At 36.6% G+C, this 15601-nt stretch overlaps 2 protein-coding genes and 1 long non-coding RNA gene across 5 annotated transcripts; all 3 read left to right on the top strand.

Annotated features, from left to right (window-relative positions):
• The first annotated feature begins 367 nt into the window (after nucleotides 1-367).
• Nucleotides 368-2572, top strand: LOC145818245 (uncharacterized). The gene has a single exon (XM_082912886.1). It carries the CDS (start codon nucleotides 368-370, stop codon nucleotides 2570-2572), a length of 2205 nt encoding a protein of 734 aa, XP_082769012.1.
• A 1609-nt stretch (nucleotides 2573-4181) lies between these two features.
• Nucleotides 4182-6466, top strand: LOC145818244 (uncharacterized). The gene is made up of 7 exons (XM_082912885.1): nucleotides 4182-4521; nucleotides 4671-4947; nucleotides 5058-5311; nucleotides 5408-5632; nucleotides 5707-5799; nucleotides 5884-5985; nucleotides 6068-6466. The coding sequence occupies exons 1-7, from the start codon at nucleotides 4219-4221 to the stop codon at nucleotides 6464-6466; spliced, it is 1653 nt and encodes a 550-aa protein (XP_082769011.1). The 5' UTR covers nucleotides 4182-4218.
• A 3110-nt stretch (nucleotides 6467-9576) lies between these two features.
• Nucleotides 9577-13950, top strand: LOC114315954 (uncharacterized). Of its 3 annotated transcripts, none has more exons than XR_014359645.1 (9): nucleotides 9577-10227; nucleotides 10399-10532; nucleotides 10662-10947; nucleotides 11059-11113; nucleotides 11230-11278; nucleotides 12132-12337; nucleotides 12807-12862; nucleotides 13001-13150; nucleotides 13575-13950. It is a non-coding gene; the product is annotated as an uncharacterized LOC114315954 (long non-coding RNA). The 3 variants fall into 3 exon arrangements; XR_014359644.1 differs by having other exon boundaries at nucleotides 13001-13206; XR_014359646.1 differs by lacking the exon at nucleotides 12132-12337 and having other exon boundaries at nucleotides 13001-13206.
• Nucleotides 13951-15601: the final 1651 nt, after the last annotated feature.

Here is a 15601-nt window from a genome sequence, read left to right as displayed (position 1 = left end):
ATGTCCTTTAAGAAAGATATTGGAATGAATTGGAATGGTACATTGCCATGCCAACTGCCTTTTACCATTTAATAGACATTAAAAAAATATATATTTTCTTGTTTTTTTGTTGATAAATGTAAAAAACACTTAACTTAATACATAATATATGCAATATAATAGAACTTTAAAGGATTTGTTGGTCGAAACCTTGATACAAAATTAAAAAAGCCTATAGGTAGATGCACCTTTATTGACGATGATGTGTCACTCTACACTTATATTAACTACTTTGTCTTCATGTTTAAAGAATAAATAAATAAAAAATAAAAAATAAAAAATAAAAGGTTGTGTCCTGTTGATATTAACTACTATCTTATGATCAGACATGGACAGGAGTTGGATGTTAATTTCTGATAGATTCAGTCAGCCATATGTAGATGGGGTGAACTCATTTATTGAATTTGCAAAGGCTCATTTGGGTGAGGCTAGAGAGATTAAGTGCCCATGCATCAATTGTTGTAACTTTTATAAGCAGGAGTATGATAGTGTGAAGGCTCATTTGCTCATAAGTGGGATGATAGTATCATACACCACTTGGTTAGAACACGGTGAACTTCCAGAACACAATAACCTTGATGAAAGCAATGGTGAGAATGATGAGGATGAAGATGAATATGATGAACTGATAGAGGACTATCAGAGGGGGAATTTTATGGAGGGTGATACTCTAGAAAGAGAGGATGTACGACATTTTGATAAATTGCTAGATGCTTCCCAATGTTGCTTGTACCCAGGTTGCAAAAACTCAGATACTTTGTTATCATTCGTTATTCAGATGCTACATGTGAAGGTAGAAAATAGGTGGAGTAATAAGTCTTTTGACAAGGTTTTGGAGATACAAAGGCGATTCTTACCAGAAGGCCACGTGGTGCCAGGGTCAATTTACGAGTGCAAGAAGTTGCTACGTGACTTGGGCTTGGGGTACGAGCTCATCGATGCATGTAAACATGATTGTGTACTATTCTGGAAGGAGAATGCTCACTTGGAAAAATGTCCCACATGTCAAGCATCTAGGTACAGAGTAAATGATAGCAAGGGTAAGAAGATCCCTCACAAGATATTGCGTTACTTCCCATTGACACCTAGGTTGAGAAGATTGTACATGTCTAGGAAGACGGCAAAAGACATGAGATGGCATAGTGATAAGCGTGTGGATGATGGTGTAGGGAGGCATCCGGCTGATTGTAAAGAGTGGAAGGAATTTGATTTGCATTATCCAGAGTTTGCCCAGGAGACTCGCAATGTTAGGTTGGGCCTAGCCACCGATGGGTTCAACCCTTTTGGGAACATGAGCACTTCCTATAGCATGTGGCCTGTCATACTCATGCCCTATAACCTCCCACCTTGGAGATGTATGAAGGCCCCATTTTTCATCATGTCCTTACTTATTCCTGGACCTAATCAACCAGGGACTGATATTGATGTCTACCTAAGGCCATTGATTGATGAGTTGAAGGAGTTATGGGAGAATGGCGTGATGACTTACGATGCCTCCACTGAACAGACCTTCCGGATGCATGCAGCTGTAATGTGGACCATAAATGACTTCCCTGCATATGGTGACTTATCCGGATGGAGAACTAAAGGTTATTTGTCTTGCCCTCCTTGTAATGATAATCCATTGTCATGCGGGTTGATCAGTAAGATTGGGTGGGTGGGTCATCGAGCTTACTTGCCTGATAACCACCTTTGGAGGAAAGACAAGAAGTTTGATGGTTTAACTGAGCTTAGAAAGAAATCCTTGGATTTACCGGTGGAAAAAGTAATGGCTCAATTGGATCAATTGCGGGAAGTCAAGTTTGGAAAGGATCCTACCAACAAGAAAAGACCACGAGAGTCTGAAGAATTGAATTGGACAAAGAAAAGCATAATGTGGGAGCTACCGTATTGGAAGAAATTAAACCTCCGACACAATCTTGATGTCATGCACATTGAGAAGAATATTTGTGAAAACTTTTACGGGACGATGTTGGCCATAGATGGGAAAAACAAGGACACGTACAAAGCACGTGATGATTTGCAAGAAATGGGCATAAGGCAAGAATTGCATCTACAGAGGAAAGATAACGGATCCGTTGTAAAGCCTCGGGCAGCCTACACATTGGATTCTCGACAAATAGATGGTTTTTGTGAATTCTTGAAGTCGATTAGTTATCCAGATGGCTATGCAGCAAACATCTCAAGATGTGTGACTTCTAAAAATGGAAGATTATCAGGCATGAAAAGCCATGATTGTCATGTCCTGCTTCAGCGACTTCTACCAATTGGCATGCGTGGTTTTGTGAACAAGGAGATCTGTACAACACTATTTGAGTTGGGCAACTTCTTCCAAGAATTGTGCTCAAAAACATTAAGGCAGACTGATTTGGAAAAAATGGAAGAACGAATTGTGCTCATACTTTGCAAGTTGGAGAAAATTTTTCCTCCAGCTTTCTTTGATGTGATGGTCCATTTGGCTGTTCACTTGCCCCGTGAGGCCATGTTTGCTGGACCGGTGCAATATCGATGGATGTACCCGATTGAAAGGTAATCATTATGAACATATGGCTATTTATTAATTTGTTATAACTAAACTATTGTACAAAAATCCACCCATAAAAGACTAATGTTTAAGAAGTAATTTTCTTGCATCAAGAAGCATAATTTTCATTGTCAATTTTTGTTGAAGGTTTCTCGGGACTTTGAAAGGGTATGTCAGTAATAGAGCACGTCCAGAAGGTTCTATCGCTGAGGCTTACATTGTCAAAGAGTGTCTTACTTTTTGTTCAATGTACTTAAAAGGGATTGATAAACCTGAACGAAATGATGATGGTGGTGAACGTGGTCCCGGGATGGAGGTCTTTACCCAAAATGCTCGTCTATTCTCACCTATCACAAGGGCTCTTGACCCTTCGCAAAATGAACGAGAAATGGCTCACTGGTTTGTGTTGTACAATAGCTCTGAGGTGGAGCCATATATTGAGTATGTATTTAAGTTTAATTACGTTTATGCATAATCGTTCCATTTTGTTTCGAACTCTCAAAGTTAATTACGTATATCACATTTCCTTGGGTAGGGAGCAGAAGAATATTTTACATAATGTACAAGGACGTGACATAAGTCGGGTACAACGGGAAGAATTTCCAAAATGGTTCAAAAATCGTGTAAGATATACTAAAGAAAATAACTGAATACAATTGTTGAAACTTTCAATTCACATTAACTTAGTACACTTGTCATATGGTGTTTTATGTAGATGAATGATTTGCGAACGAAAGGGTCACCTGAAGCAACTGACGAATTGTGGTCATTAGCAAATGGGCCTGGATCGGTAATTGACTTTTATTCTGGGTGCATCTACAATGGAATTCGATTCCATACTAGAAACCGTGAAAATCGTCGTACCTGCCAAAATAGTGGGTTGGTCGTAGAAGGGGACCATAATGGGAACCAAATTAATTTTTACGGCTACTTGTGCAAAATATGGGAATTGAAATACTTGCATGGGGGTACAGTGGTTTTGTTCCAATGTGAATGGTATGACACCGGTCACAAGAATAGAATATACTCCGATGAACATGTCACAAGTATTGATGTTACAAGACTTTGGTATAAAGATGACCAATTTGTTCTACCTAGTCAAGTAAGACAAGTATTCTATGTCAATGATACCAGCAAAGGCAAAAGTTGGAGAGTCGTTGAACGTGTTAAGCATCGGGGAGTATGGGATATACCAGAGCGGGATGATGTCTCTAATGATGCTTTTCAACAGGATGAAACCACTGATGGTGTTGGGGTAGTGATCGAAGATAATGATGTTCAATACAGCAGGGGTGATATGGATCCTGAGATCATTTTCAATGATCAACTAATGGCAGAGAATTTAGTTCACAATGATGACGAGGACGACACAATCATAGAGTATAATGATGATGAAGATGATGAACTGCATAGACAACCTGATGTTGATGTAGATCCTGATATAGATCTTGATATAGATTATGATATGTAGTGTTTGATATAGATCTTGATATAGATTATGATATGTAGTGTTTAATTTTTAATTATATGGACAAGTGTTATAATTTAATAATAAATTGCTTGGTTTACATTGCATGGCATTGTTTTTCAAATTTCATAGCATTGTTTCTCTATTTCATTTCATTTAATTATATGCCATATGTACAGTTACAAAGATGTCCAGAAACGGTAAATCATTTCTTAAGCCCGGCGGCTTAGTCCAGAAGATGACGAAATATGAGAAGGATAGGAAAAAAACAATCCAGAAAAATAAAATCAGATTTGATGCTCTAGGGATAAAGTCCCTCAAGAATTCAATGTTTGGTTCTATTGAAAAGGACAATAGTGAAAGTTGTAGGGTGGGAAAGAGAAAGGTGGGCGAAACTGATAATGACGAGGACTATCAACCACTTGATGATGATGAAGGACTGAGTTCTTCAAGTGATAATGGCGAGCCTTTTGATTCTCAAGTGATTAAGGTAATAAATGTGTGTTTAAAAAGTAATTTCTCTATTTTTTTCACTTGTTATATTACTTGTGGTATGTTTAGTTATTTCAAATTTATTTTTTATTAAGCAACCTTAAATTATTGAAACTGTACTAACAATTCTTTTTTATATTATGTCAGGATATTCATATGGGTCCCGGTAGGAAAACAAATAGGTGTGCAGCTCGCCTAATAGCTTCACAAATACCTAGGGAAAAGAGAACTACTGTTGATGAAGATACACTTACTCTTCCGAGACGACCTGTAACTGCACAAGTTAATCATTCAGAGAGCACACCTGAGGTCTCGACCCAACCTATCCATCTTCCCGCCTTACATACTAGGCCCGATCAGCTCCCTACCTCCGCCACTCAACCTAACCACCTTTCAAGTCCATGTATTGTGACTAACAGTGGAGGTGAGAAATAAATGACCACTTAAATGAAATGATAATTTCTTGTCTCAATATTTATTTAGTGCATTCATGTTTTATGTCGACTAAATTGAATAAAATTTTGGTCATAATAGCATCAATTCCAGTTTTGGGCAAGAAACGTGTACGAGGACCGACCCGAGGAAAGAATGTTGAGAAGATTAGAAAGGAACATGGTGATCGAATACCCGTTACACTTAACCGTTTGACCAAAGCAATAGAAGGGGAATACGCCACACCGCTAGCAGCTGCTCTTGGTCAACAAATTCGAGTTCATGCTCCAGTTCGAAATGATGGATGGCTAGAAATTGCCTTTGGGTTAAGAGAGTCCATTGTTACAAGAGTTGGGGTAATTTGAAATATATGTGTTATATATTTAACATGTTATTTATGTTAATCGCAATGATATATAAAATATATTGAATTTTATTATTTCCAATTGCAGCAAACTTTTGACTTTGGGGACTACAATAATGATGTGGATGTGAGATGTATTATTGATCATAAGTGCCAAACTTTGTACAGTGAATGGAAAAGTAGATTACACACACACTACAAATCCCTTAAAGAAAACAATGTATCTGACCTCAAAAGTCAGATACTATATCCTTGTACAAAGGATGATTGGGAATGGATGATTGACAATTTGTGGGAAACTGATGATTGGAAGGTATTTATAAAAATATTTACTAAAGTAACATCTTCCTGTATATTAATACCTAATATTTTTTTTTTAATTTGTAGGTAAAGTCAGAGAATGCGATGAAAGCGAGAGGTTGTGTGAAGTATAATCATACGAGTGGCTCGAGATCATTTGCATCGCGAGCATCTATCATTGTAAGTGTAGATTTACAAATTTGAACGTACTAAATTATAAATATATAATTTTTTGATTGACTAGAAAATCTAATGAAATGAAAGGTACAAGGAAGCAAACCGACTATTACGAAACTATTCGAGGACACCCACAAACGTCACCGACATGGGGGAGTGTGGATAAATAACACAGCTGAGGAACATCATGTAACCATAACTATTTCAATTTCAATAATAAATGTTTGCATTTTGATATTATGTTTTAAGCTTATTTATGTTTCATTCATAGGCCACTATGGTTTCAAAGATCGCTGAGCAATCTCAACCTAGTGTCACACATCCATTGTCTGAGGAGCAGATTTCTAGAGAAGTACTTGGGAAGAGGTCGGTCTTCTTGAAGGGATACGGGATCCGCGAGGACAGTACTTCATCTTCTACACATTTTGAGGCTCCTAACTCCGAGGTGATTGTTCTTCAACAGCAGTTAGTTGACCAGCGACAACAATTAGCTGACCAAGGAAAGCAGTTAGTTGACCAGGCTCAAAGCATGAGTACAATGCAAACTATCATTCAAATGTTGGCAGCAAAAAATGGGATAGATCTAGCAAACATTCCGGGGTTAGTTCCAAGCAACAATACTGGTGAGGATGCATCGGGTGTAAGGGAGGATGAAACTTCTCTTGGTTGAAATAGAGGTAAATTTGACACCTCATTAAATTGATTTACTTTATTTAACCAATCCTAACATGTGTCAACAATATAAAATTTTATAAACTTTGTATTACAATCCTAGCATTACAACCTTTGTATACAATAGCTTGATATATATGAAAGCTTCACAACAATTTTTTGATTAATTTTAACTATATTTGTATATTATTGTTGAAGTTAATGCATTAATAAAATACTCATGTTTTTATCCTTTTGTTCACAGGTTGGTGATGGATGTTCGTGGTTCAGTAGTGATATATATCGTTTTGCACGTTGGCATTCATTTAATTTTTCTTTGTTTCGTTTTATAGGTTTTTCTGTTGAATGTTTATATACTTTTGGGAATTATTATGTTTTGGATTGTTGGATATAGTTAGACGCATTTTAGGATTCTTATGTTTAGTTTTGTTGGATATTTGAATAAAATTTGGGATATTGAAATGCATTTGATATTAATTTGGTTACATCTCTGTTAAGATGCTGAGCATTTTTTACTTCCATGGCTGAGGATCTCCTTCACCATTTTTTGATTTTCTTAGCGCTCCACCAGTTGTCAGAATAATGGATTACAAGTACGACATGCACTCACAAACATTCTTCTGCTTTCTTTTTTTAATGGTGGACGCACTTTGATGCTTCGATAAAATCCTGCTCTGAGATCACGTTGATATTAATTTCTTGATGGATACATATTACATTCTACTAATATGGGGCTAATCTTTAGGAAATTTCATGGTGCATATTTTAGGAAGATTTATGTGGTCTTCACATTATTATTGCATTTTTTGGCTATCATGTCTCTCTAATATTTTAGGAAGAATTATAGGCCATGATTTTCATTGTGCTTATATTGGAAAATCATACATCCAATAAAAAATGACTGTCTAACTGTTCTCTGTGAATTCTTTCTCATCATAACACTTTTGAAGCTGTATTCTTTATTCATTTTTTGGCTATCATGTCTCTGTAATTAATTTGGGAATCAACTGGAGGAAATGGATCCATGCAGCCCGCCCCAAGTAATTGGGACAAAGGCTTGTTGAGTTGAGTTTATGTCTTGGCAATGATTCTCTTTGGATGGCTTTTAAAATGGTATGAACGATGACTGAGAATATTTTGATACCTCTGTTCTTGTTGGTAGCAGTGAGTTTTTATTTTATAATTTTTATTGTACAAGCTTTCCATCTATGTCAACCTATTTTTTGTTTTTTCCTTTCATATTATTCTTGGTTTTTGATTTTTTATTTATAAAGGTTCCCTTTACCAAGGCTGAAAGCAATTTTGGTTTTAAAAGGATATAATTAGTTGGAGATATAACTATTTGGCTTTTGCTTGAGTTTTATTAAACATCATACTTGTATAAGAAAAGAGTCAATGGAATATTTTATCTGATGACAGAGTGCATCTATAGGATTATGTTTGTTCACGTTATTATGACTTTGACAATTCACATGGTGCTGTTGAATCTGTATCTGTTGGTGAAATCAGAGTCAGCTTATGGCAGTCATTGGTTAAACTTGGGGTTGGTTTTATTTCTAAGGACCTGAAACTGCAGGTGGTAATATGTGATTTAGAAGTTGTAATGAGACCTTCAGGTAAAAGCACACAAAAAAGTCAAAATATGCTGCATGTCCTTTTCAAAGTTAGCTTTGTGGAATTTCTTGTTTTATATTGTTCAAATTCTTACTGCAACTGCATCCTTAAATCATTTGTGTAGCTTACAGTTTACAATTACAATGGAGGTCCATGTTATCGGTGCCTATTTCCAACTCCACCTCCTACGACAGCATGTCAAAGATGCTCTGATAGTGGTGTTCTGGGAATTGATGGGTTGGTTGGGAGGAGGAAGTATAAGGAGGCTGCGGAACTTGCTGCAGAGTCACCGCAGGGAATTCTGCGCACTTCTGACACTGTTGCTAAATTTCAGGTTTTATTAACATGATATCAGCCCTAACCATTTGTCTTCATAAGGTGTAAATGTCAAGGCCCTCATTTACTCTTTATGCTTTGCAGAGTGTTCCAGTGCAAGCTGGGCAAACACCTCCTTTGCTGCAGTACTTTGGAACTCTTTTAACTAGGGGAAAGCTCAATGCTTTTGAGTCATTGGAACTATCTCGTCTTTTTGTAAATCAGAACAAAAAGAATCTTTTGGAGAATTGGTTGGCAGAGGACAAACTTGAATGTAGCGAGGAGCTTGGAGATCTTGTGAAGGTTTGATTTGGAGGATTCGAGGACACCCATGATGTTTATTGTGCTATAGTTCTTATACAAAACGTTTCTGTAATCCTTTATTTTTAATCTTTCTGTTTCAAATTTACTCATTGTTTAAACTATACTTACAAAAATTTACCTGAATTGAAAATAATTTCCCAAAGTTGCTTGTTCTATATTATTTATCAGATCTGTTCTATTGGAATTTCTGATGTAATGAATCCTGTTTCTATTGCAGACAATGGATAATGACCTTGCACTGAAAATTTACATTAAAGCAAGAGTGACTCCAAAAGTTGTTACTGCGTTTGCTGAGAAGAGGGAGTTTGACAAAATTCTCATACACTCAAAGCAGGTGACATGCTTATGCAATTACAATCATTCAAATATGTTCTGTTTTGTGGATTTGCAGAGTTCTTGCCCAAGTTGCATACTTTGGTTCTCACTAACAATCAACTAACGAATTTGGTTGAGATTGATCCTCTTACATCACTCCCTAAGCTGCAGTTTCTTAGTCTTCTTGATATGGAAGCAGTGTCAGTATGTCATTTTCTTCACTGTCATCAATCTGATGTCATTTTCTTGCCTTATTTTGCAGACAATGGAAAGGGACAGATCTCAAGAGACTAGTATTTTAAAGAAGAAGCCAGCTGATTTGATGCAAATCTTCAAGGTAACTTGAGGTTAAAAAGTAAACACATCCTTGTTATTGAATGATGATAGAGTGTGTGAATAACTACTATTCGATGATCTAATGTTCGAATGATTAGTGGGCCAATAATAATATTCCATAATCTAATGTTAAAATGATTTCACAAAACATTGGAGAATTTTGGACATTCTCTTTCTGCCCTGCTGTACAATTTGTTGGGACTGGGAAGCGATGAACCTGCAATCAATAAGGTTTCCATAAACAGACCAACTCTGTTAGTGGTCATGATGTTTTTTATTTTCCCCCAGAAGATGCTTAGTTATGTGTTTGATATGCTATGTACATGATACTGAGCAGTGATATGTGGAATAGCGATATAGTACATGGGATGAAGAGTCTAACTATGCTGTGGATCTTGAAATTACCTTTCTCACTCAATAGTTCAAGAGTCCTATTATTAATATGTCAAATTGAACTGATTAAGAATTTTGTTCACTTTAAAAAAAGTGTCCCCCAGTCCTTGCACCAATCTTATAAATCGAAGGGCACAATTCTGCTATTAGAGAGCTCATCAGTTATCTGAGTCAGTCATCTTTTCTCTGTGAAGTGACTGCATTGGCTCCCAATTGGGATTGCAAGGGGCACTGAAATGGGAATGATGTCCATTTGAAAAGATGAATGATCTGCCATATGACTTCTCTATGATTTTTGACGGGATGTACAATCTAAAGTAAGTGCTGTTGTACTTGGAAAGGAAAAACCAGTTGAAGAATCGAATCCTGAATATGAGAAACTGAAACATTATATCTTTGAGCTTGAAGATCACTTAGCTGAAGCTCAGAAGCATGCATATCGCCTAGTAAAGAGACACAGAGGTATTTAAGGACTTTATTTTTTTTGGTTCTGTGGTGTGCCAGTTTTTCAAACTTACTTTAAATCATATTTTGTGGATTATCTTCATTTATTCCGCTTTCTTCTTTGTTTGTTCTAATATTTGAATAAAATCAAATAAAATTCATTCCTAATTTTTTATTGTGTTTCCACAGAATTGGGGCAATCCCTGTCAGATTTTGGGAAGGCAGTCAAACTTCTTGGCACTTGTGAAGGAGATGCTCTTGGAAAGGTATTCTCTGAGCTTGGGGCAAAATCAGAGATTTTGTCAATTAAGCTGCAGAAGGAGGTAAGCCTCATCAATGGGGATCATCCCTTGACATTAAATTGACATGCTGTTTGTAATTTTTCTTCTAACAGATTTGGATTTACATGTTGTTTTACCTAACTGAAACTAAATTGACATGCTGTTTTGGAGTGTGGCCTTGAGGTTGGTGATATTGTTGTCTATTGCCGTGGATTGGCCTCGAGTTCTCTGGGCTTATAAGAAGGCTGCCCTGTTGCTGGGTGGGCTCTGAGTTATCACTTTTAGTTGCTGCTAAATGGAGCAAGGATCATGACATGGCAGCAGGTTCAATATTGCATTAGGAATGGGAGCTGAGCTATGCATATGTCAGTATGTTTAATTAGATGTATTCTTTATATGGAAGCAGTGTTCACTGGAATCTGTGTCAATGCCAGAGGTTTTGAATGGCAAAATAATGGTAAGATTATATATCTCATATCCTATTTCTTCCTCACATAAGTAGAGGATCATTTTGCTTTGGTTTTGCTATTTTATAACTGGCTGAAGCTGATATTTCTATAATACGCAGATTATTTCATCAGGACAGTTGGATGCCATTACAAGGGCACGCCCTATTCTCTCTGGTACAATCTACTTATGTCACTACTCTGCAACACTTGCATGAGGATTCAGTTTTTTGATCACTACTTTTAAATTTTCTATTTCATCTCTAAGACAAACTATTGTGTTTTTCAAACAGCTATGAGTGAGAAACTTTATGTTTTTGAGGGGGCACTTGGTGCTGGAAGGTGGGCTTTCTTCACAATCTTACCAATTTCTTTGTCATGTTTAGATTTTATAACAATTTGAATTGTGTTGTTGAGACAAATTTTCATATAAAATTGGTGACAATTAAATTTAGGGTAAAAGATGAAGACAAGAAGAGAGAGAGAGAGAGAGAGAGAGAGAGAGAGAGAGAGAGAGAGAGAAGAGAGAGAAATACAGGAAAAGGCTAATGAGAGACACCAACAGTAGGCACATGTTCTCTTCTTATACACACATATGTTTGCATTTTGTCTATCATCGATTGAACCAACCCAATTTGTATCACTAAATGCTTTCAATTTTAAGTGATCATGGTTAGAGCATAGGATCCATTTCACAAGAGCTGACTTGAGATACCTTTAAATGAACGATCAGGCACAAAAATTTTGGCATGATCAAGCAACTCAGATTATTATGTTCTTCCTCTTCCATGATTATGTCTTATGTTATTTTATTTTGCAGTATGTAACTCTAAATTAAGTTAATAAAGTTTGATTAAGTAGCATGTACTTGTTATTTTGAAATGATAGTTGAAATGGGAGAATAAATGGAGGGAGCAAAGTCATCATTGGAGCAACATTGCTAATATATAGCATTTTGTCTCTTTTTATTGCTAAATTATAACAATATTCAACATGTAGCTATTGAACCATTGGAGACTAGAAAATTCACAAGACAGCACTAGGAAACCATAGGAGATTTTTTTTACTTGACAGGAATACAAGAACTGATAGGCTGCTTCTTAGTAGTGATATGGCTTTGATACCATGTAAATATTGGAAACAAAAAGTGGAATTAAAATTTGGTTAAAAAAAAAAAACTAATGGCTTTGCGCAGAAAACAACACCTGAATCAGTGGTTGACGGAGTTGACAAATAACGAAACTCTGTCCTTGCAACATCAAGTCCAGGCAGTTGCTCCTTTAGTGTTGCAGCAGTACTTTCTGATACAATTCAGAAGATGTTGTCTGATGTTTCTTTGGCCATCTCCTCACTGACAAATAGAAAAACCAGGGATCAGATCATGATTCTCAACTCAAAAAGGTGCAGCATTCTTGTTTTTCAACAAGCTTTATACCTTCTCCATTTCCTTCACCATCAAATTTCTTCTCCTCCACTTATTGTTTACGACACAAATCTGTATTGAGAATTCACAAATGACAATTATATTATATTTACATGACTTTTCTTTTGGTATTTGATTGATGCATATTTTGTGCGATCCCAATAAGTCTTTGCATTTTTGGTTGTTGTTAGGAATCAAATGTCTATTGTTATGACCGATTCAGACGTTTTCTGTCTTGATCTTGATAGAGATTTGTTGTTGATAGCTTGTCTTCATCTGTACCAGACCAAAAGAAAAAAAGAAAAAAAGCTTGCTTTGTAATAATCAAAAGTGGTTTGAACATCACTCTAAATGGATGGGTGCTTCAATGGAATCATAATATATAATCTTACATTAGGACTTTTTGTTTCGGAAATTAACTATTTTGTTGTTTTTAAACCTTTCTAGGTCGCTTAGGTATTGTTGATCATGATGTAGTTCAGCTTAACAATCTGCACAGGCAGGTAGGACTCTCAATTGTATTCTGATATTTGTAAATCTTCTTTGATGGAGATGATGATGATGATATTGCTATAAGTGCTTCTAGGGAGAGAATCAAATTTGTAATTCTTCATCAGCTAACTTGTATTACTATACTGCAGATTATCCATACTGAAGCATATATTGGTCAGTCAAAAGTGGAATCTGCTGCTGCTGCTTGTCACTCATATGTAACACTGGATTGACTGACTACTTTGAAAACCTGGTCACATTCTAAAGCAATGAAGAGAGCCATCAGTGAACATTGTGGTGTATGGACAATCCCAATGCTTAGTTACTTTTACTGTTTCCAGTGCATTGGTATAAGGTTAGCTTGGTAAACATTGTGGTGTACTTGAATTGAGTGTTTTTATATAACTTACTCTCCTAGTGTAAACATGACAGCCAGTGAATTAGTTTGAATTTTTACTTGACTTCTGTTAACCTGATGGCTTAAAAGTTACTAAGAATTGTATAGTTTTGAGGGCTGTTTGAACAATTGATGGATGACAAACATGGTAAACTGATTTCTGAGCATTTTGTATAGTTTTGTTGCTGGTTTTGTTTGATTTGTTTTCTGACTGTTCTGGTAAATAAGGTTAATTGCTGCGTCAATTCTGATTTGGTTATATGATTTTGTTTGGGTTGTTGAGTTGAAATGGTTTTCTGAACTGGTGATGATCTGTGTTGCATCAGTTTGCTGATCTGCTATACTAATCTGCTATTCTTCTGGTGCTGCTGTGATGTTGCTGTTGTTGCTGAGATGCTGTGGTGATGCTGCTGTGATGGTGATTGTTACGATGAGGTGCTGCGGTGTTGTTGATGTTTGGAAGGGTGTAGGACTTTTTGTCCAATCTGTAATAGATCAGGTTTTCATTAATGGGGGTTGTCATTAGGTGTAATTTCGGGCAACTGCTGGTGTTTTGGATGGAAGGGTATGGAGGGGGTATTTTGTGTGATTTCATATCAATGTTATTAGTTTGTTATAGTGGTGCCTGAGGGATGCCTCTTGTAAAGCTGTAAATCTTTTAAAAAATTATAAATGAGTTTGAATTATTTTTGCCGTTGTAAATTTGTCGTTGTTAAAAAAGTAAAGCTTTCTCGACAAATAACTTGTCGGTAAATGTGTAGCCAAAAGTTTATTTTTGCCTACTCATATTGTGTTGCTAAAAGTGTATTTTTTGCCAATGCCAATTTGTCGTTGCCAAAACTAAAGCTTTATCGACAACCAAATCGTTGGCAAATGGCAACATTTACCGACGTAAATGTGTCGCTAAAAGTTACTTTTCCCAACTCATATTGTGTTGGTAGAAGTGTATTTTTTGCCAATGCTAATTTGTCGTTGCCAAAAGTAAAGCTTTAGCGACAAACAAATCGTCGGCAAATGGCAACATTTACCGACGTAAATGTGTCGCCAAAAGTTTACTTTTGCCGATGCATATGTTGTTGCTAAAAGTATATTTTTTGCCCATGCAAATTTGTGTCGCGAAAAGTGCCACACAATCATCATATTTGAATGACTTTTACCAACGCAAGGTAAATTACCGACGATGGATGGAGGCTTTTAGCGACGACTATGTTCGTCGCTAAAGGTATAACTTTTACCAACGCAATGATAATTTCGTCGGCAAAAACTTTTGCCAACTCACTTTTGCCTACGGGTTGCCAACGTAGCTTTGTGTGTCGGCAAAACTCTTTGCCAACGAATTTTTCCTTTTAGCAACATATTTTGTTGCGTTGCGAAAAATGCAATTTCTTGTAGTGTAAGTGTCCGAGTGTTTAAGCCCTACTGCATGAGAAATGGTAAGTAAACACCATAATTGCATATCTGCCATCATGCTGGAGGGTCGGAATAAGTGTCCGAATAAGTGTCTGAATAAGTGTCCAAGTGTTTATGCCTTAATGCATGAGAAATGACAAGTAAACAACATAATTACATATCTGCCATCATGCAAGAGGGTCCAAATAAGTGTCCGAGTGTTTAAGCCATAATGCATGGGAAATGGCAGGTAAACACCATAACTACATATCTGCCATCATGAAGAGGGTCCGAATAAGTGTCCGAGTGTTTAAACCGTAATGCATGGGAAATGGCCAATAAACACCACATTTACATATCTGCCATCATGCAAGAGGGTCCGAATAAATGTCTGAGTGTTTAAACCCTAATGCATGAAATGGCAAATAAACACCGTAATTACATATCTGCCATCATGCAAGAGCGTCCGAATAAGTGTACGAGTGTTTAAGCCCTAATGCATGGGAAATGGCAAGTAACCCCCATAATTACATATCTCCCATCATGCAAGAGGGTCCGAATAAGTGTCCGAGTGTTTAAACTGTAATGCATGGGAAATGGCAAATAAACACCATAATTACATATCTGCCATCATGCAAGAGGGTCCGAATAAATGTCCGAGTGTTTAAACCTTAATGCATGAGAAATGGCAAATAAACACCGTAATTACATATCTGCCATCATGCAAGAGGGTCCGAATAAGTGTACGAGTGTTTAAGCCCTAATGCATGAGAAATGGCAAGTAAAACAACATAATTACATATCTGCCATCAGGCAAGAGGGTCCAAATAAGTGTCCGATTGTTTGAACCCTAATGCATGAGAAATGGCAAGTAAAAACCATAATTACATATCTGCCATCACGCAAGAGGGTCCGAATAAGTGTCCGAGTGTTTAAACACTAATGAATGAGAAATGGCAAATAA

Source organism: Camellia sinensis, unplaced genomic scaffold (genome assembly GCF_055761805.1).
Source record: "Camellia sinensis isolate YWXY unplaced genomic scaffold, ASM5576180v1 Unanchor6, whole genome shotgun sequence".
Lineage (NCBI taxonomy): Eukaryota > Viridiplantae > Streptophyta > Magnoliopsida > Ericales > Theaceae > Camellia > Camellia sinensis.
The sequence above is the reverse complement of the archived record's forward strand: the minus strand, read 5'-3'. Positions and strand labels throughout refer to the sequence as shown.

Coding starts and splice junctions, on each gene's coding strand:
- LOC145818245 (XM_082912886.1), top strand. CDS start 368: ATGGACAGGAGTTGGATGTTAATTTCTGATAGATTCAGTCAGCCATAT.
- LOC145818244 (XM_082912885.1), top strand. CDS start 4,219: ATGTCCAGAAACGGTAAATCATTTCTTAAGCCCGGCGGCTTAGTCCAG. Junction 4,948..5,057: donor TATTGTGACTAACAGTGGAG/GTGAGAAATAAA, acceptor TGGTCATAATAG/CATCAATTCCAGTTTTGGGC. Junction 5,633..5,706: donor GGGAAACTGATGATTGGAAG/GTATTTATAAAA, acceptor TTTAATTTGTAG/GTAAAGTCAGAGAATGCGAT.